This window comes from Coturnix japonica, chromosome 11, assembly GCF_054131305.1.
Source record: "Coturnix japonica strain WE chromosome 11, WE-NBRP24, whole genome shotgun sequence".
NCBI lineage: Eukaryota > Metazoa > Chordata > Aves > Galliformes > Phasianidae > Coturnix > Coturnix japonica.
In genome coordinates, this window is record NC_140673.1 from 11,971,574 (window position 1) to 11,995,491 (window position 23,918).

The 23,918-nt window shown below is 47.5% G+C and overlaps 2 protein-coding genes across 4 annotated transcripts in view; one reads left to right on the plus strand and one right to left on the minus strand.

Annotated features, from left to right (window-relative positions):
* Nucleotides 1-849: 849 nt before the first annotated feature.
* TSEN15 (tRNA splicing endonuclease subunit 15) lies at nucleotides 850-8,012 on the minus strand. 3 transcript variants are annotated; one of them, XM_085511211.1, is made up of 4 exons: nucleotides 7,722-8,012; nucleotides 7,550-7,631; nucleotides 6,429-6,564; nucleotides 850-1,245 (listed from the first exon to the last, which is right to left on the minus strand). In XM_085511211.1, the coding sequence occupies exons 1-4, from the start codon at nucleotides 8,010-8,012 to the stop codon at nucleotides 1,233-1,235; spliced, it is 522 nt and encodes a 173-aa protein (XP_085367337.1). In that variant the 3' UTR covers nucleotides 850-1,232. The 3 variants fall into 3 exon arrangements, with proteins under 3 accessions (XP_085367337.1, XP_015725316.2, XP_085367338.1); XM_015869830.3 differs by having other exon boundaries at nucleotides 850-1,379; nucleotides 7,722-7,853; XM_085511212.1 differs by lacking the exon at nucleotides 6,429-6,564 and having other exon boundaries at nucleotides 850-1,379.
* A 396-nt stretch (nucleotides 8,013-8,408) lies between these two features.
* Nucleotides 8,409-23,918, plus strand: part of COLGALT2 (collagen beta(1-O)galactosyltransferase 2) — a 30,085-nt gene continuing 14,575 nt past the window's right edge. Inside the window, exon 1 of the mRNA XM_015869828.3 lies at nucleotides 8,409-9,272. Coding sequence (XP_015725314.2) covers nucleotides 9,001-9,272 — 272 coding nt within the window. The 5' untranslated portion in view covers nucleotides 8,409-9,000. The remainder of the gene's footprint in view (nucleotides 9,273-23,918) is intronic.

A 23,918-nucleotide genomic window follows, 5' to 3' on the forward strand; every position in this document is an offset into this window, starting at 1 on the left:
TCCCCTGAGAAAAACAGAGCCACCAGGAAAAAGGCCCATATAAGCACTGCTCACTGGGATGCATAGAGATCAGAGCCTCCAGACGCTGATCCTCCACCTCAGCTCCTGAAGACAGAGCAAGCAGTTTGCAGCATATAGAAAACATATGCTCCTTCTTAAAAGTGATAAAATGAAGGAAGAAGAGCCATCAACCAAACAGCAAATACATGTCAGTGTGTATTCTAGAAAAGAAAGCACATGCTAAAGGGCTTTTGGGTTTAAGCATGTGTTGCTTAAATTCTGCGATGTGTAGTGTTTGCCAGAGCTTTCACACAAAACCAGTTCCTTTCCAGCACATTGGGGTTGAAGGTTTTAACAGCTTCTAACAGGGATGAGTTACCTGATAGTATGTAGCCTAGCAAAGTCTAAGATTGCTTTAGGAAGTATGCAGCAGAGTGCATAAAATATATCCAAGAGCAGCATTGTGGTCATAGCCTACAGCAGAATGAAGTATCACCAAGACCAGGAAAACAATGGTATCACAAGGGGCAGTGTCAGAGAATTAATCCAGTGCTCCAAAGTAGCTTTCCTGGATGAGTGAGCCAGCAAAGGGCTCCCTGCAGGTAACAAGGTCCCCACATTAACATGTTTCCCCCTGGATGATGGAGGCAAGGACATTCTTGTACTCAAGCAGCTTTAAGTAGGATGGCATCAAGTTTAATCTGAGGAAGGCCATTATGTGAAAGATGTAGTTACTTCTGCAAGAAGCCTTCAGAAATGTAACCTGGGAGGTAGCACAAGCACTTCCGACAGCATTAAGATGAAGACACTGTGAACTACAAAGCCCTTAGTAATGATTTCTGGCAGGAATACTGTTAAGATTGACCTTTATTAAACATTTATAACATGGGTAAGGAGGTGTACATTCTGTTATGTACCCAAAAAGGTATCAGAGGTCCTGCAGTGCAAACCTCTGAGAAGTATATTTATTGATATTAATTAGGAGCAATCTGTCTCAAAAGCATGACCCATTTCATATTTTGAGTGGTATTTTATTACAGTGTAGCTGCAAGAAAGCTCCATTCTCCATGAACATTCACTTGATATGCAGAAGGCAGACTTCTGCATGCTGCTTATTTACACACATAACTTCCTGGATTTTTGTTTGAGCAGTTCAATAGTCTGCTTGTCTTCATGATTTGGAAAGCTTCCTCCTTTTCCTCTTCCACTGTTTATTGTCCACATCTTCAGTATCATCGGGAGGCTCTGGTAACACAAAGCCATCAGTCATTTTGTAGTAGACTATTGTGGAATCTGTCTCAACTATGGCCAAGGTAATTGACAGTGGGGTGTCAGGGTTGTCGGGGGGGAGAGCAGCTTTCTTCATGATTTCTCTTAACCTTGAAGAGAAAACAGTCAGTTAGAAAGAACCCCATAACAACCTGCTGAGGGCACACAGGAAGAAGCTGGGTTTTGTAGGTCTCTATACTGATTACACTCAAAGCTGAAGAGTTTTTCCTACTGTGGATTCTCTAACTTGAGAGGTATTTTAACACTATTTGATTTTCTTATTGTTAATACCATTCCTGCAAGAATACCTGCTAGCCCCCCAAAAACTCCTGCAAAGCTTGGGAGTAATAGAAACTTGCATTTGAGCCTTTCAACAAGGCTCCAGCACAACTGCTATTTAAAAAGCTGGAAGGGGATTATCCAGTAAAAAGCCTGTTTTGTTCTAAAAGTTTGTCTGCATAGAGAAAGTCTAACAACTGCTCTAACAAAAAACACACAGAACCAAGTAAGACTTCTTCCATTTGTAGAGATCCAGTAGATCTCTAGTAGTCCAGTCTTTGTGCTACAGTTCTCTATGAGCCTGTGGAAGACCTAGGAACTAAAGCCAGGCTTCTCTACCTCCCTGTCTAGACTAGAAGCCACAAGACTAATGATGTTCTTCAGGAGAGTCAGCATAAACAACATCTTCCTTAAAAATTTAAGACAAAGTTATGCAATTTTTCCTGTTCGGTATAAGAATAACAAGCCACTTATTTTTCAGCTCAGAGCTGAGAACAGCACTGCCTCAGCAAGCACTGCTGCAGCAAGCATCCTCCTCAGAAATGCATTCCCATATGAGCCATGCCTCAAACACTGCAAAGCCTTCTGGCAATGCACCTAGTGAGGGGCTTCATGCACCTGTGGGTGATAAGGGCCTGGGAAAGGACTGTAGCTGTCCTTTCAGAATGCTGTATGTGCACAGAGCAAGAACTGGTGTCACACCTCAACAGCTCCTGTCTGAAGGGAGCTCTGAACAAAAGCCAGTGGTGGGGCCAGGCTGCTGGCAGCAATCCCGTTAGGGAATAACAATCCGTTGTTCTTTTTGTGGCAGCAGAGGTTAACCTCTCCCTAGCAGGAGAATGAGAAACAGAAAGGAAGAAAACAGATAGAAAACAGCACAGCTTCCTTGGAGAAATATTTTGGGATGCCCCCCCAATGAAGCTGTATTGAACAGGCCCTGTACTTACCTGTCAGCTAAGCAGAATCTCACTTATATTTCCTTTAGTAACTGTTACCATTTATCTTCCTACTCTTTCAGGAGGTTGGATGGATATCCAGGCATTAGATCTACACTCCTCAGAGTATCAATAACGTTAGAAATGACCACTGAGATCATCTAGTTGAACCCACCCCACCATGCCCACTGACCACATCCTTCAGTGCCACATCTCCACAGCTCCTGAACACCTCCAGGGACACAGACCCACCATCACTCGTGATTTCTTCTTACAACTTCAGGCACAGACACACAGACCTTTATCTCCCCACCATTTAGCACCTAAACTTACAAAATGTGCCTCGATCACAGAAGTGGCCAGGCCCTAACAGCAGATTCCTTTTCTCCATGCAGGAAGCACCAAAACAAGAACTTGTATTCGTGCAGACTATAATCAGCACATCTGCAAATCGGTGGGACAGTATCTTTGAAAAGAATAAGCCTTGGAATTCAGGAAGTCTGTATCAGATGCCTGCATTTCTGCTCCTCCCTGAAGGCATCCAACAAGGATGACAGCTAGCACGCTCACCAAGTTTCTTTGCAGCATCAGACATTGTAAGGGAAACTGTTGATCACAGCCTGAACCTCTGATTAACCATTTGAGGCAAGCAATGAGTCAGCTGTGGGAGGACAGGTGAAGGTAATTCAGCTGTGCTCCTGGAAGGGGTGGAGCTTGATTCCACCTCTCCAGATTCCATTTAAGGGCTGACCACCACTAAGGTAGCATCTCTTTTTGGAGTTCCTGTGGTGAGCATCAATGTTGGTGAGAATCCATCTTCACTAAAGGCCTCAGAGTTGGTGAGTCTTTTCCTTAGATACCCTCTGGCTATCTAGGAAATATATATATATTTTTAAATCCTTTTGATGCCTCTAAGAATATTGGTGGGGGGGAGAAAGCAAGAAGTGACTGACTCTGTGATTCTAGGCCATCTGAAATGCAAAGCAATGATTGCCAGCTTTCTACAAAAGAATTAATTGAAAAAGCAGAATGAACTTACTGAACGTCAAGCAGTGACCGCTGCAGTAAGGTAACATCACTGCTAAGGTCACACTGCATCTGCCCTTAGTGCTGCCTTCGAACTACATCACAACAGGGAATTTAGCTGTCTTCTATTACTGTTGTAAATAATAGCTTAAAAATATGGTGGGTGAACTTCAGGCTTGAGATCTCAACTGACTGTCCAAACACCAAGAGAACAGAATCATAAAGCAAAGAATGCTGGCAGAAAGTTCTGTGGCCAACACAGGTATTTCAGTGGTCTATCCCATGTGATGCCTCTGGGAAGCAGGGAAAACACTGAGAGCTCAGAGCTGTTTTATGGAGGTTGTATAGTGCTCCATTGAGCTGAAATTGAACTACTGCCTTCCTTACCATAAAAGCCAAAGGCTTTCAATCTGCCCTTTGTACTGGGATGAATAATTCACTGCAGGTTCAGCCAACCCGAACAGCTCCCTCCACGCAAGGCAGGGCTGAGTGTCCATACAAGTTGATACAAGCATTGAAATACAGGGGAAGAAACATGTGGTGTGGGGCAGGGGGAACAGTGTATAAATGGACGCTGCTGTTTCTTGGGATTTCTTTCTTACAGGAATATGGGATGCAAGAGGAAAAAAAACCTCATGTTTTTGTAATGGAAAAGAAAACAGAACCAAAGAAAACACCGTGTGCCTCACTCATCAGAGGAACAAACTGAAACCCCAAGGAATATGAAGGCCTTCTTTTTCCATGGAAGCTGAAAAAGAAAACAAGTTATGCAAAAAGGGAGAAATCAGTTTGGCAAAGTTCTGTGAGGTACACTGGCTGTAGTTAGTTCAGTCAGGAAGCGTGTCTAACTCAAATGAATAAGCCACACCAGTCACTTTGCAGCTATTGATAAAGAATTTATATTTAGAAGCCACTGAAGACATTTTTAATGCCTTAATTTTTAATGACTTAGCAGAAATGCTAAGTCAAGGCTTGAAGCAGTGATTGAACACCTGGTGGGAAGGCAGGGCCAATCCAGGGGAGCTTAAGGGCAATCAATGTACCTGAGTGACACAAGGGATGGAGCCAGGATCCAGCCCTTCCCAGACCTCAAGGGTTGGCAGTGGAGTTGAGAGTATCTTGCTGGAGATCACTGCCTACCTGAGGCATTCCAAAGGTAAGAAGTTCTTTTTCTTCATTTCTGTAACTGTGGCTGCTGCACTTGGGCTTGTTCTTATTTGCTGCAGCAAGGATTATGCCACCCTGCTACTGTCGTTCCATTACAGCCTAAAACTCCACAGTCTTCATAACCAGGTGTAACTTACTTCATTCTTCAGTTCCAACACGTCCATATAACTAACAAATGGGACAGGGTCATATCATATGGTCTGGTGGTTTATTGCTTTGCCAATGTCATTTGTCTGGGATAGACTGTGCCTGATTCTATTAGATCCAGTATCTCATTTCTGCCAGATCTGAGGCAGGACTACCTGTACTTAACTGCTTCAACCCCTTTGAGGTGTTACAATTCTGAGCATGGATCTCAGCGTGCACATCAGCCTCTACCTTCAGACAAAGGAAATCTTACAGTAAACTAAAAAACACTGAACGTTTTGTTGGGTGTTTTCAAGCCAGTCATATTTACCAATGGGTCGTTTGGGTGTCCCGCTGGTAATTTCCATGCCAGCTTCACTATGGCCTTTTAAGGACACTGTCCTTGTGGAGTGTCAGCCAAACAGGAATCTCCACAAGCCACCTGGGAAGGCAGAGCTTGGCAGGGTTGTGCTGAAGTGGCTTTGCGAAGAAAACCACCCGTGCAGCTCGTGCCCAGGCTTACTATTTGAGCAAGGAAATACTGACCTAAACACTGCCAACTACTAGCAGCTTATGCAGATAGCACAAACCTTCAGGGCCCAGGAATGAGGACAGACTATTTTCACCTTCCCAACCACCTCCAATGGCTTCTGCTTTAATGTTAAGTGAACTGCATTTACTTGTATTCAGACCTGAAATTCCTAAAGCTGTTGTCAAGCAGGAAGACAGTACATGCTTGTATCAAGCATATACAGGCTTTAATGAACTCACCTGGCATTAAAGCCCAACATTTGGCTCACTTTAGTGACAATGTGCTCTCTGCACTTGCTCTATAGCAAAACCTAGTCACAAACTGTACTTTCAATCAATGTGATGCATTCACTCTTTGCTCCTCTAACTCACATCCTTCCAGTAACAGATTCCATGCACACTGATGCCAGCAGCAGAGCAAACAGCATCACCACAAAACAAACAAGTCCAGAGGCTCCAAGTGAAAAGCCCCAGTGAAACAGTACCAGATAGGACGTACACACAGCACATCATCTCCCTGTCATTAAAAACTAATTAGAACGTACTTGCTGGCTTTGACTCAATTCCTAGGAATCAAAGTTTCCAACGTAGGTGGAAACCTACTACGTTAAATAAACACAGTAACTCAGCACACAGGAGCAATTTCTCAAAGGCCCCATATTGCAACTTGCTGCTCAGTTTACCATCCTGCAAGTCCTGTAAGCAGATCTGCTCTATCACACTGTATTTATGAAACCGAGCCCACAAGAAATGACCACTGTTTGCCAATGGAAGACTCTTCAGTAACTAGATAGCACTTGAATCCATCAATCTGCTGAGCCATTCTCTTCCCCCTCACAAATTGCTTCTGATGATACACTCTTAGGAAAGCACAGAATTAAGATGGAAGTTTGTTGCTAAAGACTGATTTGTCACTCCTGAAGCCTAAGCAAAAAACATAGCGTATCTAAAACATGCTGTGTCGAGATCACAGCTCAAAGGATAGTTGTGCGTTAGATTCTCAGCAAGTATGAGGCACCTCCAGTTGAAAGCCTCTCATCTAGTCTTCTTTTTAACCTATGGGCAATGGGATCCAAACACTGAGCACAGCCTCACCTCTCATGGCTCACTAACACGTCCGCAGGTATTGGCACCATCACTTGGAGATCAGCCTGCTCTTTTTCACGGGCATGTAAGCATACAAGCTGCAGTTCTGCTAATCCAACGTGCTTCACTTCATGCCAGCTTCTCCCTAAAAAGGTCAGTTGTCGATGAGAAGGATCAGGACACAAAACACAAGTTTCATTCATTCAAATATTAGGTTTCAAATTTTGTTTAACATTTTTGGTTGTTTCCCTCCTTCTCCTCACAGAACATTTCCCAGGAGAGACAAACAGCCCATGCAAACGCTAAGTTCCCTTTTTGAGTGCTCCTATGGAACATTTATTACACTGCCTGCCCTCCTTTTCAATTAAGCCAGTTTGGGAGAGTTTGCAGAGCTTTAGAATCATAGAATCCTTAGAGTTGGAAAGGACCTTTGGAGGTCACCTGGTCCAACTCCTCTGCAATGAACAGGGACATGCACAGATTCATAAGGTGCTCAGAGCCTGGTCCAGCCAGGCCTTGAAAGTCTCCATGGATGGGGCACCCACCACATCTTGGGCAACCTGTGTCAGTGCCTCACTGCCCTAACTATAAAAGACACTGTTCATTGTCACATAACTCTATTCCACTCTTGTAAAGCTCCAAAAGACTACACAAAGCTTGCCATAATTATTGCCACCAGGCACCCTTCTTTCCTACAGATATCCTTGACCTTTCCAGCCACCAGCATCCCAATGACGCCAGGGCACTTCTGCCAGTTCCTAATCTGGACTCTGAGGGAGCTGCTGTGATTTAGAAGCCTTAATATTAACACACAGAAGAGCATTCTATTGCCACAACAACCCCTGAGCTTGTACCCTCTCCTTTCTGCCTCATTCTTTCTTCCCCTGCTCCTCTCCTGGCACTGCAGCCATGCCAGCAGATGAAGGCAAGCCCTAACCTTTGCAAAGGCTCTTACAGATATGTGATGGGAATCTGCAGTGCCAAAACACAGCGTTACTTATGGAACGATCACTGCATCTAGTTTGAAAACCACTGCCAAGGACTTTACTAGGAATGGCTCTGCTGTCATAAAACCTGAGTACATGTGAATGCATTTTTGCTATGCTCATCCAGTCCATTCATTCAATTACCTTCCAGGAGGTCCAGGTACACCAGGAAAGCAGCATAGATCTGAGAGCTGTTGGATATATCGAGGGACATCATCGCTGTGAACTGAAAGCCAGAAGGCAGCATCGGTCAGAGGAAGCTCCCTCCGCCTCCATCCCCGCACAGCGGGCAGCCCGACCCGCCCCCGCCCCGTACCGTGGGGTGCGCGGCCATCCAGTCTCCACCATCAGCAGCATCGTCACCGCTGCCCCCCGCCCGGCTCCTCTTGGCTCCCGAGCCGCCCTCCGCCGCCCCGCATGGCTCCTCCATGCTCCCCCGGTGCAACACGGCCGAGCTCCGGGCGGCACAACGCAGCGCTGCCCGCCCTTGTAGTTCCGCCTCCACGCTGTTCCCTGACGGCTGCGGGGGGAGCGACACTGAGGGGTGTAGGAAGGAGGAGGCAAACGAAGGCAAAACTAAATAGTGTGCTGTTATAGCCCGAGTCATTCTGTGCGGAGAGTTCTCCTCCCAGTCCGCACACGTATCTGGGATTGCTCCAGTGCCGTGTTGACCCTCATTAGGTTCACGCGGACCCACTGCTCCAGCCTGTCCCTCTGGACGGCATCCCTTCGTCTTGTTGCATCGACTGCACCGCTCTGCTGGGCGTCATCAAGCTGGCTGAGGGTGCACTCAAGGCAGAGCTGGGAGCAGCCAGATGGCGGCACTGCAAAGGGGAAACACCAGGGCTGAGCGAGAAACAGAAGGTTAAATTGGATGGGTTTGGACCCTGTGCGTGTGGAAGAGGGTCCTGGCTTAGGAAACAACGTGGTACAGCTGGAGCAGCCGTGGCTCAGTGCATTGGGAAGCGCTGGGTGCCAGCCTTGTGTGTCACACACAGCGCATCTGCCACCAGTGAGGGGTCTGCGGCAGCACCGTGTGTGCCCGGCTCCTTCGGGGCCCTGATCCCTTGGTGTGGATGCCAGCACTGCTCCTTCCGTGTGGTTAATGAAGCTGAGCGGAACAGCGACATGTGGCCAATGCAGCGTGAAAGGAAAGCCTCGTTAGCACATCGTTCTAGAGGGACAATTAGAAAGATGTCACGGAGGGGAAACAGGAACACGTCCTCCTTAATTGCTCCGGTGGATGCTTATGGACTGTAGGAGGTTCTCCGATCGCAGCGTACCTGGAGACCCTTTACTGAAGTCGTGATAGGAGAGCGGGGGAGACCTTATCGCCGTCCCACAGGCGCAGGTTGGCTGTTGGGACAGGCATTAAAGCCGCAGGTGCGCTGCAGCCACACGAGGCGTATCGAACTATCCGCCCCGCCTCCACCTGCCCGTCGCCGGCTCCGCCCTGCAGCCCGTGGGGGCGGGCCGAGCCGCGCCGAGCGGAGCCGGGGGATCCGCGCTGCCCATAGGGCAGCCATAGGGCAGCTATAGGGCAGGCTGCGGGGCGCCGGGCCGCCGCTGCCCCTCCCCGCGGCCCCGCGCCTATCATGGCTGTGTGCACGGCGCCCCGCGCCCTCCATCCCGCTCTCCTCCTCCTCCTGCTGCTTCTGCTGCTCGGCTGTGGGACCAGCCTGCCCCCCGAGCCGCCGCCGCCGCCGCCGTCGGACCCCGAGCTGCAGCCGCAGCCCCTGCCCGAGTCGGCTCTGCAGAAGCCCACCGTGCTGCTGGCCATCATCGCCCGCAACGCGGCCAGCGCGCTGCCGCACTTCCTCGGCTGCGTGGAGCGGCTGCGCTACCCCAAGAGCAGGATCGCGCTCTGGTAAGGGGGCCGGGGCCGCGCGGTGCTGCGGGGATGGGGATGGAGCGAAGCCGGGCACCGCTCCGAAGCCGCAGAACGCGGTGAGGGGGAGCGGCTCGTTCGCTGTGCCTCCAGTGCGGGTGGGCGACGGGAAGGAGCGCTGATGCGGGGCGTCCGCTGGGGGATCTGTGTCCGCATGGATCGGGGAGCGCCGTGTGCGGAGCGTCGGAGCCCATGTGGGCTGCGCTGTCTGCATCTGTCTGCAGAGCTGGAAACAAATCTCTTATCTGGATGTAAATGATGAGAACAACGGGACCTGCCCCACATGGATAAGCGAGTACGCGTGGAAATGGGGATGTAGGGCCTGACCCGCAGCTTGCTGAGCTCAGTGGGGAGGCTCCTGGCTGCTGAATCCCTGTGCATGGGGTATTTGTGGCTATGCGTGCTCCCCACAGCCCCCAGCCACGGATGTGGGTGCGTGTCGTGCTTACCAGTGTGCAGGTTCACAGGAGTTCTGCCGTTCTGGATCCCAACCCATCAGATAGGCTTTCAGAAAGAGCAACAAGGCACAGGCTGCCCTGGGAGCTGATGGAGTCACTGTGCCTGTTTGAGAACCGTGGAGACATGGCAGTGAGGGATGTGGTCAGTGGGCACAGTGGGATGGGCTGGGGTTGGCCTTGGGGGTCTTAGGAGCCTTCTCCAACCATAATGATTCCGTGTGAGTAGATGCTGTCAGGCCTCTGCACACCTGTGTTGGAGCAAGGTGTGCTTGCTGAGTGTTTGTGTGATGCAGCAGGAGCTGTAGCTGTGGACCTGTTGGCCAGTGCAGAGTTTGGCATGTTTCTTGCTGTAAAAGTGCAGAATAAAGGTTTGTTTTTAGTTTCTTCTAAGTCCTGCAGAGCACAGATTGCCTTTATGAGGCTTTTTTTAGTGTATTCCTTGCACGATGCTTAATTGACTTACTGCCTCACCGCAGTGTAGAAGTGTTTGTGAGGATTGTTTATGAGATTATGACCCAAGATAACTTGCAAATATGCCCAAGTTTCCTTAACAAGTGGGGTGGTACTCTTAAAAGGGCTGTGTGCAGACACAAGGCATGGATAGCCTGGAAAAACTTGTGCTGAAAATGGCAAGCTTTTCAAAACAAGAATGCCTAAATGTCACAGCAGTTGCAAAGGCACTGCAGCTCTGGGGAGCTGCACCAGAGAGCTGCACCTGCAGAAGTGGCACTTCCTCAGTGGGTTTGGGGACACTGGGACATGAAGAGCCCCCTGAGAGGAGACCCACTGAGGGGAAATGTAAAATAAAATATAACATAGGTTGGAAAAGAACTCTAAGATCAGCAGGCTCCGGAGCTGAGCAAGTGCTATCTATGGCTGCGTTCCCATGTTCTTGTGCTGTGCCTTTGGGTTGAGTGGCAGTGGAGTGGTGGCCATTGCATTCCTTTGCTGCCACTCGATTTATACTTAAAAGCTTCTTGAGTAAGTCAGCATTCAGAAGTACCCAAGTGTAGATCTTCAGAATGCAAATTGGAAACATGTATCATCTCTTTAACTTCCATATGGGCGCTGTATTGCTTGAGGGCTGTGGATTCCTCAGATTTCTAAGGTGGAAGTTTTGAGTGATGGCAAAGATGGGTCAGGAGATAAGGAATGAGTTTGAAGCAGATGTGGAATTTTCTGTGTCAGTATGTGCCAGTCCTTATTAGCCTGGTCCCTAACAAGCTGTACCCCAGGCAGCCTTGTACTCCGTTCTTCCTCTTGGTCCTAATGATGATTTGTGGTGGTGGTGAGCAGCCTGGGAAGGACTTGCTGGCTGCATACGCCCTAATGAATTAAGCAGGCTGCTTGGTCGGAGGCCAACTGACATGCTGCGCCCTGAGTCCTTGCAGTTAAATGCTTCCTTCCTTCCCCCTCCAGGAATCGGGAGGCCCATTGGGAATGGACCCTTGCCTGCAATAACCCCGGCCACCTTTGGGGCTTTTTTTCCTTGTTCTGGACGAGTGTAGAAACGGGTTTATTTCTTTGAAATAATCCACTCAGTTATAGGCTGTGGATGCTCCATCCCTGGAGGTGTTCAGGGCCAGGTTGAATGGGGCCCTGGCAGCCTGGGCTAGTATCAGATCTGGAGTTTGGTGGCTCTGCTTGTGGCAGGGGGTTGGAACTTGATGATTCCTGGGGTCCCTTCCAGCCCAAGCCATTCTATGATAGATAAGGACCACTTGACTGGAGTGAGCAGAGTAAAAGTGTACTTATGCAGCAGTTATTGTTCTGGCTTACGCTTATCTTATGTTCAGATTAGGTGTCAGTGCAGCAGGGAAAGCTTCACCTTCGAATTTCACCTTCGAATACCTGTTAGCGAGGGGCTGTTTGCTGTCTCATCTTTTAGCACCCTGGGGATTAAGTACCTGTGTAAATGAGTTGGCGCTGAGAAGCAGGAATTGGGCTGTTGTTGAAAGCCTGAGCCTGTCAGGCAGAATGGAGTGCCCTTGTGTTTCAAAAATGGTAATGTGAGCTGGGGGGGAAGGGGGGAAGGCTGGGTGTTGAGTCACTGGGGATGCTGTAACGCTGCTCCATGGAGAGTGGTTTGGACTCCAAAGAGTGAGTGGTAGCCAAAATTAGAAGCTGATGAGATCAGTCTAAGAACGGTAACTTCTATAATTCCACATCATTAGTGTACAGCTAGCTCATGATACCAGAATTAAGTGCCATCTTATTGAACAACAGTTTACTTCTAAATGTGAGGAATTCCGCGTGAAGATACTTGCTGGCAAGATAAAGAGGCCATGGGAAACCTTGGTGGGTGTTAGGTCTCCCTGGGAAGCATTGGCTTTCAGGTGTGCTGTGTTTGCTTCTGTTGGTGCAACAAGGTCACATCTATCTTTACAGCCAGCATCGCTTGGTTGGGGGTGCTGAGACTGCATCCTGCTGGCTCTGATCACAGACTAATGTGGGGTGGGATGGGACCTGTGCAGCCTTGGAGCTGTGAGTCCGGTGACTAACATGTTGTGCAACATGCTGTGCTAATCTGTCTTCCAAAGGCCTTGCACTGAAGTAACTACATCTGGAGAAAGTCTAAGAGTAAAAACTTTACTTCCTAGCTGGGGAAACTGGGAAGAAAGGCTGGGTAGCCTATGCAAGTGTTCTGACTTGGTTAGGACCAGAGACAATATCCGTAATTGACGTTTCTTGATTCTACTTCCCTACTGAGGTGATTTTTACGCTTCAGTGCTGTAAATATGTGTTAGAAATGGAAAACTGTGGAAGGCTGAAGGGATGATTCCTTCCCAATATCCACAGTAACTTAGTCCTTTGGGTCTGCCTTGCTCATCCAAGCCTTGGCAAACTTATGCAATGACATCATGGAATCATCCAGCAGAAACATTTGCTGGGAAGCCGAAATTACGGCTGTGCCTAACTGAGGTCTGCACAGCAAGGCTTCAACTGCTCTGCTGCAGCTGAACTCATCGCAACACTGCAGAGAAATGGTAAACTAAGCATCGACTGCGAGATGGCAAACATTTGCTGGGCAGCAGCTGTTTCTCTTTTTCTCTTTTCCTGCTGTGCTTTTAAATTGTCAGATCCGATGCCTCTTTTGTTGTGTTGGAGAACATCGTGCCTCACATCTTGTATCAGGGTTCGTTCGCAAAACAAGAGTGTGAATATTGGGGTCTTTCATAATGAGTGCTTGGGGAGTGATCATGCCATGAAAATGTGTAAGCACTCTCTGGAACTAGTTAATGTTATACATTGTGGGGTTTGATTTAAATTGTATTGTGTAATGCTGTGTGTTTCATATCTTTGAAAACACAAGCCATCTGACGTGGCTGTACTTCATTGCTTCTTAGGGAATGGTCTGCAAGATGCCTTGTGATGCAGCTTTTGCATGTATAGGGGGAAATACCAGTAAGATACTGTGCTGTCACAAAGAAACACAGAGGGAGAGAGTTTGTTGTCAGATGTTATTTCTTACTAACAGCTTCTGGATGGTTTCAGATGTCGAGGAGAACTAATTTTCAGGATTTATTTGATGTTTATTAAGTACAAAGTAGGGGTGAGAAGACCACAAAGAATCCTGTAGTCTGTTCCTATCCAGGATCCCAGGGGACTGAGGGAGTAAATTATGGGACACAGTATCCTGCCTGTCTGCCTGCAGCGTACAAGCTGAGCTGTGGATTGAAGGGCATTCCTCATCTTTTACTTAAAGCACTGCAACACCTGCAGCTGTTTATCTAAGTCCTCTGAGACTGAAAGTCTTCATGTGCAGGATCAGGATGCTCTAAAAATAGAGCAGCAGTACACATGGTGTGCAGAACATGGGGAGCTGCCCATTGCTGGCGATGCTTTGGGGCATCCCAAGAGGCCATGTGGGCTGTGGGGTGGGGATGGGGCCATGATGAGCACATGGGGCTGCTTGTGTTGGCACCTGGAACGTCTTTCCTTGGGATGATGGCTCAGGCTTTGTATTATTCCAACCTATTGGAGTGCATTTCATTTCCTTTATTTTAATGAAGCATAGTTTAGGCTGATGACGTTTTTAGCTTAAACTTCAAAGGTGGATTAGAGCTAATGGGGCCAACATGCATCAAAATTTCAGGCTAGAGGAAGAAATAACAGACAGATAAACAAATGGCTTAATGTTGTATCAGAGACTCAGTAAGGAGGGCTTGAGCTGTGCTTGTGCAGTTCCTTTGAGGGGGGTGATTGTCTATTTGAGACAGACAAAAAGCTGGGAAATAAGACCTTATTCAAGGAGTGGAGTTCCATTTTTTACATGGTTAACATATCTTCCCCACTTACTAATGTGTAACTAGGAAAACAGGATGAAAAATCAGAATGTTATTTGGGGATTGTAGTATGTTTTGCCAAAGCCATGTTCTTTTCCAGGGTCTCTTCAAATGCTGGCACTGCTGAAGGTGTCAGCTTTGGTGTTACCCCTCTTGTCCTTGTGTTGGGACACATGGAAATGAACCAGTTGCTTGCTATAAACCTTTTGTTGCCTGTATGTGCCGGCAGGAACAGCACATCTCTTCCTAAACAAAAGCAGATCCTGATCTGGGCCAGAAAATGCATTAAACTTGAAACTGTTCCACCTGCTCTCTAGGGCTTAGGAGGATCTACATTCATGCTGAAGCAGAAGGTAGGGGAGCACATGTAAACCCGAATGTTGCATCTGGGCTCACATAAGCTCTCCCACATCAGTGTTGAAAGGTTTCGGCTACAGCAGGGATTAGTTTTTCTCTGTGGCAGAAAAATAAGCTTTTCATTTATGTGTATTTTCAGCCAGGCTCCAGGCTTCCCCCTTCATTTGGATAGGACTTCTTGCTTGTTTTTCCTCTTTGATCCCACTGCAAGGCAAGGCAATGCATGGCTCTGCTCTGGTCTGATTTTTGCCTGCTGGCAGCCAAGGTGGTGTGAGCTGTGGGTTGTGTGGAAGCTGACAGCAGGTGGCTGTCTGCTGGTGGCACAGCAGAATCTCAATGTGGCTGCTTGCTCAGCAGCTGCTCCCAAATGAGATAACAGTGCTGTGCCTTTGGGAGCAGCCCAGGAATTCAAAGTTGCAGCTTGTGTTATTTCCTCAGTGTTTTCAGGCATTTGTCCTTAGAAAGTACTTAGGAGAACCGGAGGAAAAGGTTGTTTTCTAGTGCTCGTGCTTTGATCTGCTAATTATGACATGGAAGTTGAATGTGTAACTGCCAAATACAAACACTGAGTTTTGTTTTGCTTCTCATGTGTTGGTTTGAAGCCGTGTATTATTCCCCAGGAGACTTCAGCCAAACAAATCAGAGCTCCCATAGTTGGACTGATGGCCAGAAGGAGCCTTACATCAGGGCCCTGGGACAACATCAGCTTGGGTTTTAGGGAACCAGAAGGTGCAGTGAGAAGTCCCTTTTTGCTTTGAGAGTCAAAGAGAAACATGCAATGCAAAGTTCTGCTGATGTTACTGACACAGCAGCAGGGCTCTTCTCCCTCCCTTAGTTATCAGCACTTAGTTTATGGAGGGATGCTGTTATGCCACTTTTGGATGCACTCGTTTATTTTTGATGCAGTTGAGGTTAAAAACTTTTTGGAGAGGAGCCACTGTATTATTTTATCTTTTAACTGAGAGCTGAGAAGCACAGGTGTGGGGTGCTGACCTCAGCTGCACTGACTGAGGCTGTAGCTGCCAGCTGTTTCCCTGATGAATGTTGGAGTGTGGTCCTTAGCTGCCTCCTCCCACTGCCTGCCAACAGAGAACTGACTTTTGGGGGTAATTATGTCTCCCAGCTGCAGCACTGTGCGGGAAGATAAATACATGCTGCAGCAGAAACTGCCTCTGGAGGGGCATGCTCAGGGCTCGGGCTGGCATTGTGAACTAGCAGTGTCCCAGGAGCCTGTTCTCAGGTGTGAGATCTCCCAGGTGTGAGATGCCAAGGCCCCAAGGTTTCACTGTGTGTGCCCTGCTCAGAGGAGATTCAGCACTGAGATGTGTATTAATGCTATAAACTTCCCTTGAGGATTAGTGCAGGATGTGCGTTTGCTCTCAAAAATGCTTCTTAAATAATTAGTTCTGCTCCTGTAGCCTGACACTGTAGTGTGAAAAGACAATGACAAAAATGCTGTGAAGGGAAGTGAAAAGCACAGCAGTTCTGTGCACAGGTCAGTGCACTTGAATAGCCGGCACCCAAGAGCACCCCTGTGCTGGGGGATGGAGGGTCAGACTGGGAATGGCACTACTGGGGCCAAGGCTTGTGTTGTCTTCTCAAACACAAACAGAAGCCTTGCTGGGTCTCATTTATGCACATTGGAAGGTTAGAAAGAGTTCTGGTGCCTATAAGGAACAATGAAATACAGGCCACCCGCTCCTAATTCTTGTCTCGAGTTGGCTTTAAAGGTGGCCATTGAGATGGTCATTGCTCAGCTGCAGTGATTAGAAGAGGTATTCAGGTTTGGAAGGGAGTGTGTGGTCAGCAGGGGGCAAGTGAATGTCAAGTAAATCTCATGGCATGAAGCAGTTTCTGGATGCAGTGCATTCCAGGTGATACATTGCTTCTTCAGTAGGAGGCTGCTGTTTAGTTGTCATAGATGACTGGCCTCAGGATTCTGGAGGAGCCTCCGCAGACTCTTCTAAATAGGTGAATGGAGAGTAATAACTGCTTTTGGGTCTTCTGCCTCTTCAAATAACTTTTTCCTCTAGCGCTGGCTGATGGAGCCATTGGTTACATTTATTTTTCAAAACATTAATCTGAAACGAGCACTGTGTATGTGACTGGAATATGAAAATCTCACTGCTTTTAAATAGTTTAACTTAATTTATTACTCTTTGACTGCAAATCAGGATTTAAGTATAAATTACCATTTTAAGCCACAGACTGGGCTCATGTTACACATTTAATCACACTTGGCATACGTGCTCTCTCTTCTTCCCCTCCCCCCATCCTTATTTCTCACACAAACAAGTCTGTTGTTGCTTCCACAAGGTCTTGTCAATGAGTTGTTATTTCAGACTGGTGAGCTCATAGCTGTCTGCTGGCAGAACTCTGCTCTGACTTCTTCACACAAACTAAGGCTGCTGCCAGGATTTTTTGCCTCATACCTGAGCCTTGAAGGAAGCTCTCACAGAGCGAGAATCAGGCTGCTATCAGTGGGGTTCTAGTACGAGCATCACACCTGTCTTTTTGGACCCAGCCTATCTTCACATGCAATCATAAGACTGGTAAAGTTGGAAGAGATCTCTAGGATCCCCAAGCCCACCCCACCATGCCCACAGACCACATCCTTCAGTGCTTCATTTCCATGGAGCACCTCCAGGGATGGTGACCCCACCATCTCCTGGGCAGCCCATTCCAATGTATTGCCACTTGTTCAGAGAAGAAATTTTCCCAGTATCTTGAGTATATGGATACAGGTGTACAACAGAGCAGACTTGCTGGAGAAAAACACGATTAAACCTCTCTCAATTACTTTTTCCTTCTCCAGCAGAGTGGGAACTCAAATGGAAAGGAGTTCAGTGTTGCAGCTGAACCTCCTGCCTGACTGCCCAGCTCCTGGTGCTGCTGCAGGGTGCATGGCCAAGCTGCTTACCATGCTTATGCTCTGGGGAAGCCTGCTAATAAAGAAAAACATCTGGTCATGACGGCTTTTAGGCACATAGCTGTGAGACCAGAGAGTTTATAGACCCAAACTGCAGCTTTTTCTGCTCTGGGAGATGTATTTCTTCCAGATCTACTGAACCAAGAAAGATTTATTTCCTCTAGGTCTCCTGATCTGACAGCACAGATGGAGCTACAGAGCACTGTGAGCTCTGGTGTGGAAGTTAGGAACGTTTTTGGGAGAAACCAAGTAGGGAGCCAAAGCACAGATTTCAGCTTGTTGGGTCTTATTCAGACCCTGTAACCTGATAGAAGTCAATGGAACACTTTAGCACAAATGTTCCTGATACAACCGTCTGCAAGGTCTCTGCTCTCAGCCTTGGGTAACTGGAGCCTGAGAAATGAGGGCTGCAACTGAGAACATCCTCAGCAAACATGAGAGCTCACTCCATTACCTCCTCTTTGGACCTGCCAGACAGCAGCTGAGCAAGAAGCTGGTGGATGTTTAGGAAAGACCAGAACAGTATGTTTCCTCTGATACAGACTTTGTTGCTTTGTTTTTCCATGAAGAAAATCACTGATTGGTTCTATATCACTGATTTCAGATATCCCTCTAGTGGCCACTTGCTTGTACGATCCATCACCAGTTGGCGTGTGGAGGTTAAAGCGCGTCGCATCCTATGGATTTCAAATGCAACTTTTTGGTGGCTTATGTGAAAGGCTTCAGCTAAAGATCCTAAGCCAGTTTCAGATGAAAGTCTGGAGGGGAAAAACCACCAAAACCATGAAACTTTCTTGAGTGGCAATGCTGAAATAGTGACAGGAAGTGATTTTTTTGCCCATGGCATATCGTAGGTTAAATATCTACTGGATAACCTGGAACCATCCTTCCACTGCTGCTGGATGAGGATCGTGCTAGGAGCAAAGGCTTTTGGGTCAGCACATATCCCTGTTGGAACAGCTGGGTCTGATGCCTGGGGGTGTGCAGGCCAGTCTCGTGCTGACATCACGAAGCTTTGGCTCAGCCATTGTTTTGCAGTTTGTTCACTGGCATCCAGTGTAGTAGTGCTGTGAGTCTGTCTCCCTGCAAAATAAACGAGTGCATTATGGAGCTTCCAGTTGTCCAGCAAACTTAGTAGTAAGCACGCGATTGATTGCTGAGATTAAGTGCTCATTTCCTTTCTTTATTTACATCCCTGCGATGAAGGGGAAAAGTTATTCTACGTTCTTTATTAAGCCAGCCATCAGTGTACTACTGTTTTTCCACCAGTTCCAGGGCAGTCATTCTTTCCTCAGATATCTGACTCAGAAACCCATAGCACAGCATGTGTGTTTGCAAAGCAGTAGCTCTGTGTCATGCATGTGTGCCTGGGCCTCCATCATAGAGGAGGCCCTCTGGATTCCTGCACGTGTGAGCAAAATAAGAGCTGACAAATGAAAGAGATTTGAGCTCAGAAGTTTTAGCTGCCCCGGAGTACTTTGAATTTTAGAGTGCTTTGCTTACAAATAGCTGTTACATGATGAGGTTGTTGGTTATATTGCATTAATTCAGAGGAGCTGCTCTTAGACTTCATCCACTTGTTTCTTAAGTGTATGTAAGTATGTCTGATCCTGGAGATGTGGTTTTTTCTGAAGTGCAAGTGCTTCACTGCTTTCAAAAGTAAACCCAGAACTGCAGCTCTTTTCTGTGATGAAGGTGCCCAAGCACAAAGGACAGCTTTGCCTTCGAGCCTGTGAGAGCTTCTTGAAAGCTGCATGGAGGAAAAGTTGCTCTAGAGCGATTGCCATGGCTGCAGATCTGCCAAAGTGTGACAAATATCTGTGAGCAGAGTTTATTTCAGTGTGTATGCTGGAAGGGTAGGGTAGGCATGGCTTATCATTCCCAGCCTGACACCCACACCTATTCTGTGACCTGTGAAAATTCATTAATCTCTTTGCTTTTATTTCCCTCTCTGCAAAACAGAGCCACAGAGCTGCTGAGTGCAGTGCATGGAGGGCTTTGCTGCGATTCTGGGGGCCTCCGTGATGCTGAGTTTGCTAGTGCACCTCCAGGATGGGGACACCCAACCATCTCAGTGGGAAAGCTCTAATATCTGTCAGAGAAATTTGAACACATAGGTTGACTACTTCATGTTTACAGTGGGTAGGTGGGTTGGTTGGCTGATTTTTATATTCAGATACCTCTCGGTATATGAGGTGTCACCTTCCCAGCTGTTTCTTCATCTGAAATGTGGCGGATGAAGTTACAGGTGGCATCCAGCAAAACTCTTTCACATGCCGAGACTGAATGTTTTTTCTTCTGGCTTGGCTGTAGTAGTTGTTTTTTTAATCTCTTCCTTAATTATATATACAAGGTTGTTAGCTGTTTGCCAGCAAATATGACATAATCCATTTATTTTGAAGTCCTGCGCTGTTCCACACAGTTCAGAGCAGCTCAGTTTCCCAGCATAACTGGCTACTTTAGAAGGGTTAGGCCAAAATTATCAAGCTTTAGGTTCTGTGCTGGCTTCAGCAAACTGTCAGCCTAAAATAACTTAGTCATGACTGCAAGCTTAATGTTGGTGAGAATGAAAGTCAGCAAAGCCTGTGCCAAGTGAGAGTATAATGAAACTCACCATGCTTTTATTTGCTCAGGGTCTGCAGTGTGATGTCACCAGATGCTGTGTATGGTTGACTTTATCTTGTGTATTCACAGGGAGGGATGGTGCTTAGGCTCTGCCTGTCTGTGGTGTTATAGGAACAAAGTGCCCTGGCTGTAGCCCTGGCTGACTGCTTGTAGGAGCTCTTTATGGCTGGGTGGTGATGGGGACCAGGTTGGGTGCTGGTGGTGAACAAGAGGGTCTGTTCTCTGTTCAAGAGATGAGCACAGAGGGGAAGTCAGATCCTGAGCATCAGACGTAGCTGAACAGGGCAGTGAAGACGTGGCAGAGATCTGAGCCCTCTGGAGTCAGCAGAGTGCCTGGAAGCAGGGATTGGATAAAACCCCTGCATGGAGACAGTAACCAATGAGTTGGAGCTGTATTTCTGATGGATAACTGATTTATTTTTAGTTTCCTTGCAGTACCTTTACTGTATGCTCCTTTGCAATGTTCCACAGACTGTAGAAGCAGCACACATGCCTTGCTGTGAAGGCAGATTGCCCTGACTGGCACCCCTCAGCTGCTCTCATTTCCTCCCCATCTGGCAGGCAGCTGCCCAGGAGCAGCATGTGCTCCATGGCCATCCTCTGAGCTGTGCTTTCAGCCTCCTCCAGCAGCAGAACTGATGCAGGCACCTTGGACACCTTTGGAAGAGGCAGCTGAGAAATTGGTTTCTGTCGTTATTTCTCTGCACTGAATCTGGGGCGTTGTATTCCCTGCACTTGCCTTGTTTGCTTGTGGGCAGCCAGCAGCTCCCTGCCCTCCCAGGAAAGCAGGAGTGTTTACCATGCACCCATGCCAGTATTAAACTGGGTGTCTGGCACTAAGAATAGGCTTGTGGTGGTGAGGTGTCAGAAGTCAGGAGTTTGTAGCTATTGCTGCCTGCCTAGGTTGTACCAGGCATCACATTGTACAAAGATGTAGATGTGGGCAGTGATTCTGGTGTGTGTATTGATATTGGCACTTCCAAGGCAAGCAAAAGAGAAATGGTTTTCTGTGGGCTGAACGCAAACCCTACACACTTTTCCTGTGGGAATGCAGGCCCCTGCATAGCAAACTTGGACTTACATTAGATGGTGCTTTTCTCTTGAGTTACCTTTCACAGAGGCATAGAAATTAATTTCCAGGTGTCTACTGATCACAGTATGAAAACAACTGTTCTGTAGCCATTCTGAAGTTGAGTTCCTTTGAAAACATCCTGCTGACTTTGGCTGTTCCTGTTTTTTTAAGTCTAATGCCTGGTCCAATGCTCTCATGTATGTCAGCCTGATCTGCTCTGAGCATCAGGGAGGGTTTGCCACAACTGCTGTCCAAAAGTCTAAAGACATGGTATTTTGCAGGCTGCTGCACAGCAAGTGTGTGTGTGAGCCCTTAAAGTCCTCCAGACCTGAACTGGAAGGTGTCTCAGCATTTGTGCTATGTTTCTCAGAAAGGAAGCTTTCCTGTTGAGGTTTCTTTGTCACATTTCTCTGCACCTGAGTATGTAGGCAGGCAGTAACTTGTTGAAGGTGAGCTCCGCAGGCTCACTGCATTTTTCTCATTGACAGTGCTACTCAGCCTACAGCAACAGCCAAAGATTTCCTGGGTCCGCTGGAGAGGCAGGGTCTGCCTGGCACTCCAGCTGCTGAGCTGGCTTCATGTGCTGCACTGGGGAGGCAATTGGTGTTGCCTTATCTCCACAGGGATTTTGTTGAAAGACCAATAGCTGTTTGGCTGCAGAGCAGGCTTGGTTTGTTGAAGCCAGGCTAGGAGATGGCAAGGGATAGTGCATCACTCCAGGAGCATCAGGGACTCCTATCACGACTTTTGCCTGATTGGCTCTTCCCTTTATTCTTGCTGGGATGTGTTTCTTGCCCTCCAACTGACTGCATGGTAGGAAGCTTGCAGGGTGCGGAGAGTGGTAAGGGGGCTCCTCACAGCTCCCCTTTGCCTCCAGCAGATGGGTTGCATTGTGCTTATATCTGTGCTTTCAAAAAGAGAAAATCTGAGCTGAAAATGAAAGCAGGCATTCTGATGTGTGGAAGTGACTTACGTTTATTACTTATGCTCCACATAGGGAGGGAAGTTGTACGACTTTGAAAACATGAATGAGAAATGTCAACTATGGAATGACTTCCTTGGAGTGGCAGAAGGCCAGTGAGCTGTGAGCTGAAGCTCGCTGAAGGTGAAAGGAATCTCCTGTGCATTTCAGCAGTGCTTGCATCACACGTATATACAGACTGGAGGTTCCAGTGAGTCTCCCACTGATGCAAAAATATGAAATGCCATCGATTTTCATTACCTGCTCAACTCTGAGCATCTCTCACCCTTCTGAACAGTTTTTCTTCTCTTTCTAGAGGTAAAATCTTTCAGCATAGCCAACTTTCCTTTGCTGCTTTACTTGTAGGAGAAACCAGTTATAGAACTGTAGAATTATTAAGGTTAGAGAAGACCTCCCAGGTCACCAAGTCCAACCCCAGCCCATCCCCACCATGCCAACTAACCATGTCCCTCAGTGCCACATCTCTATGGTTCTTGAACAGCTTCAGGGACAGTGACCCCCACCATCTCCCTGTGCAGGTGATCCCATCCCCTTTGCTCAGCAGCTCCCTCCCCATCACGCTGTGCTCCAGACCCTGCGCAGCTCCATGTCCTTCTCTGGGAACAATCGAGGGCTTCAGTGTCTTTCTTGCAGTGAGGGGCTCAGAAGTGAACACAGCACTGATGTACAGCCCCACTAGAGCTGAGTACTTGGGGATGATCACTCCTTGCTCCTGTTGGCTTTCCTTAAGTTTCTCTCACAGTTCCTATGTGCCTTTGGTACAGTTCTCTTCTCCAAATGTTCAATTTGAGTTTGATCTTGGAGAACACTCTTACTAGCACTCACATTCTTTTGTGGTCATGTTCTGGTTCAAGATGAAAATCACTGTGCTCCTATTAAGTTGGCTGAAAATCTTTGAGAACAAAGTCTCTATTGCTGTGTTTGGGCAAAGTTTTCGCTTGAAGGGGTCAGTCATTGTGTCCCATAGCATCCTGCCTTTTCCAGTTCACAGAGCAGGTTCCCAGCTGGTGAAGTCTGAATTTGCCTCTGCTCCAGGATTAGCTTTGTGCTCTAATTCCTCCTAATTAGAACCCTGAAATAGAATATTCAGTTTGTTTCCTGTTTTCTTACATTGTTCGATGAGGGCTGATGAACAAATAACTAAAATAGCTCTTTTATTTGCAGCTACAAAAAGTAAAGCACTGCATGGGCTGACATGGTCTGCCTGTCCCTCCTGCTCTGAGCATCTGGGGGTCCTTGAGCTGATGCTTTGTGCTGGGGTCAAGGCATCCTGCAGGAGCCTAGCACAGAGGTGGAGGGCTTGCACCATGTGTTCATATATTGGGGACCCTGGGTAACATGGTAAGGGCCTGTACACAATGTGCTCGTTTAAAGATCAGTGGGACTGTGCATCTTTAGATGCTAGCTTTCAAAATCTATCAGATTTTTGTTACCAGTACCGAGAATATTTTTAAACATCATCATTCCTTCTCAGTGGCTTGCACACTATAATTAAGCTTGAACAGCATTAGCTGGTGTTTCAATTAGTATGGGTTGGAACAAGCTATCCCTTCAGAAACTGGGGTACTGTTGCAACTGATTCCTTGTTTGAGCCCTCTCAGGGGCCAGCCACAGCCCTGATTCAGTGCATAGGAAGCTCCCTGGGCTTTCGTTGTAGAAGTTGTTCCCTTGAAGCCAAGTTTGTTTGGAAATACTTGCAAGACCAGGTGCAGTGTGTTGTATGTTTGAAAGCTCTGTCTGCAGTGGGATGATGATGGAAAGAGCTGGAGTGAGACAAAGAGTGGCTTTGGGATGGAGGGGGCAGAACCTGCTTTGCACTGGAGTGAGAATTTCCCCACTACAGAAGCTGGGGAGGTGTGAATTTTTGGCTGTCTGGTGCAGCTATGAGCAGCTCTCATGGCTTTTCTGAGCAGACG

Bases quoted from the DNA above. Each gene is read 5' to 3' on its own strand.
- TSEN15 (XM_015869830.3), bottom strand. From the start codon at position 7,835: ATGGAGGAGCCATGCGGGGCGGCGGAGGGCGGCTCGGGAGCCAAGAGG. The intron at 6,565-7,549 runs GTAATTGAATGA...TGACCTTTTTAG, and splicing joins GTACCTGGACCTCCTGGAAG to GGAGAAGCTGGCATGAAGTG. The intron at 1,380-6,428 runs GTGAGGCTGTGC...TTTCTCTTCAAG, and splicing joins GTGTTAGTGAGCCATGAGAG to GTTAAGAGAAATCATGAAGA.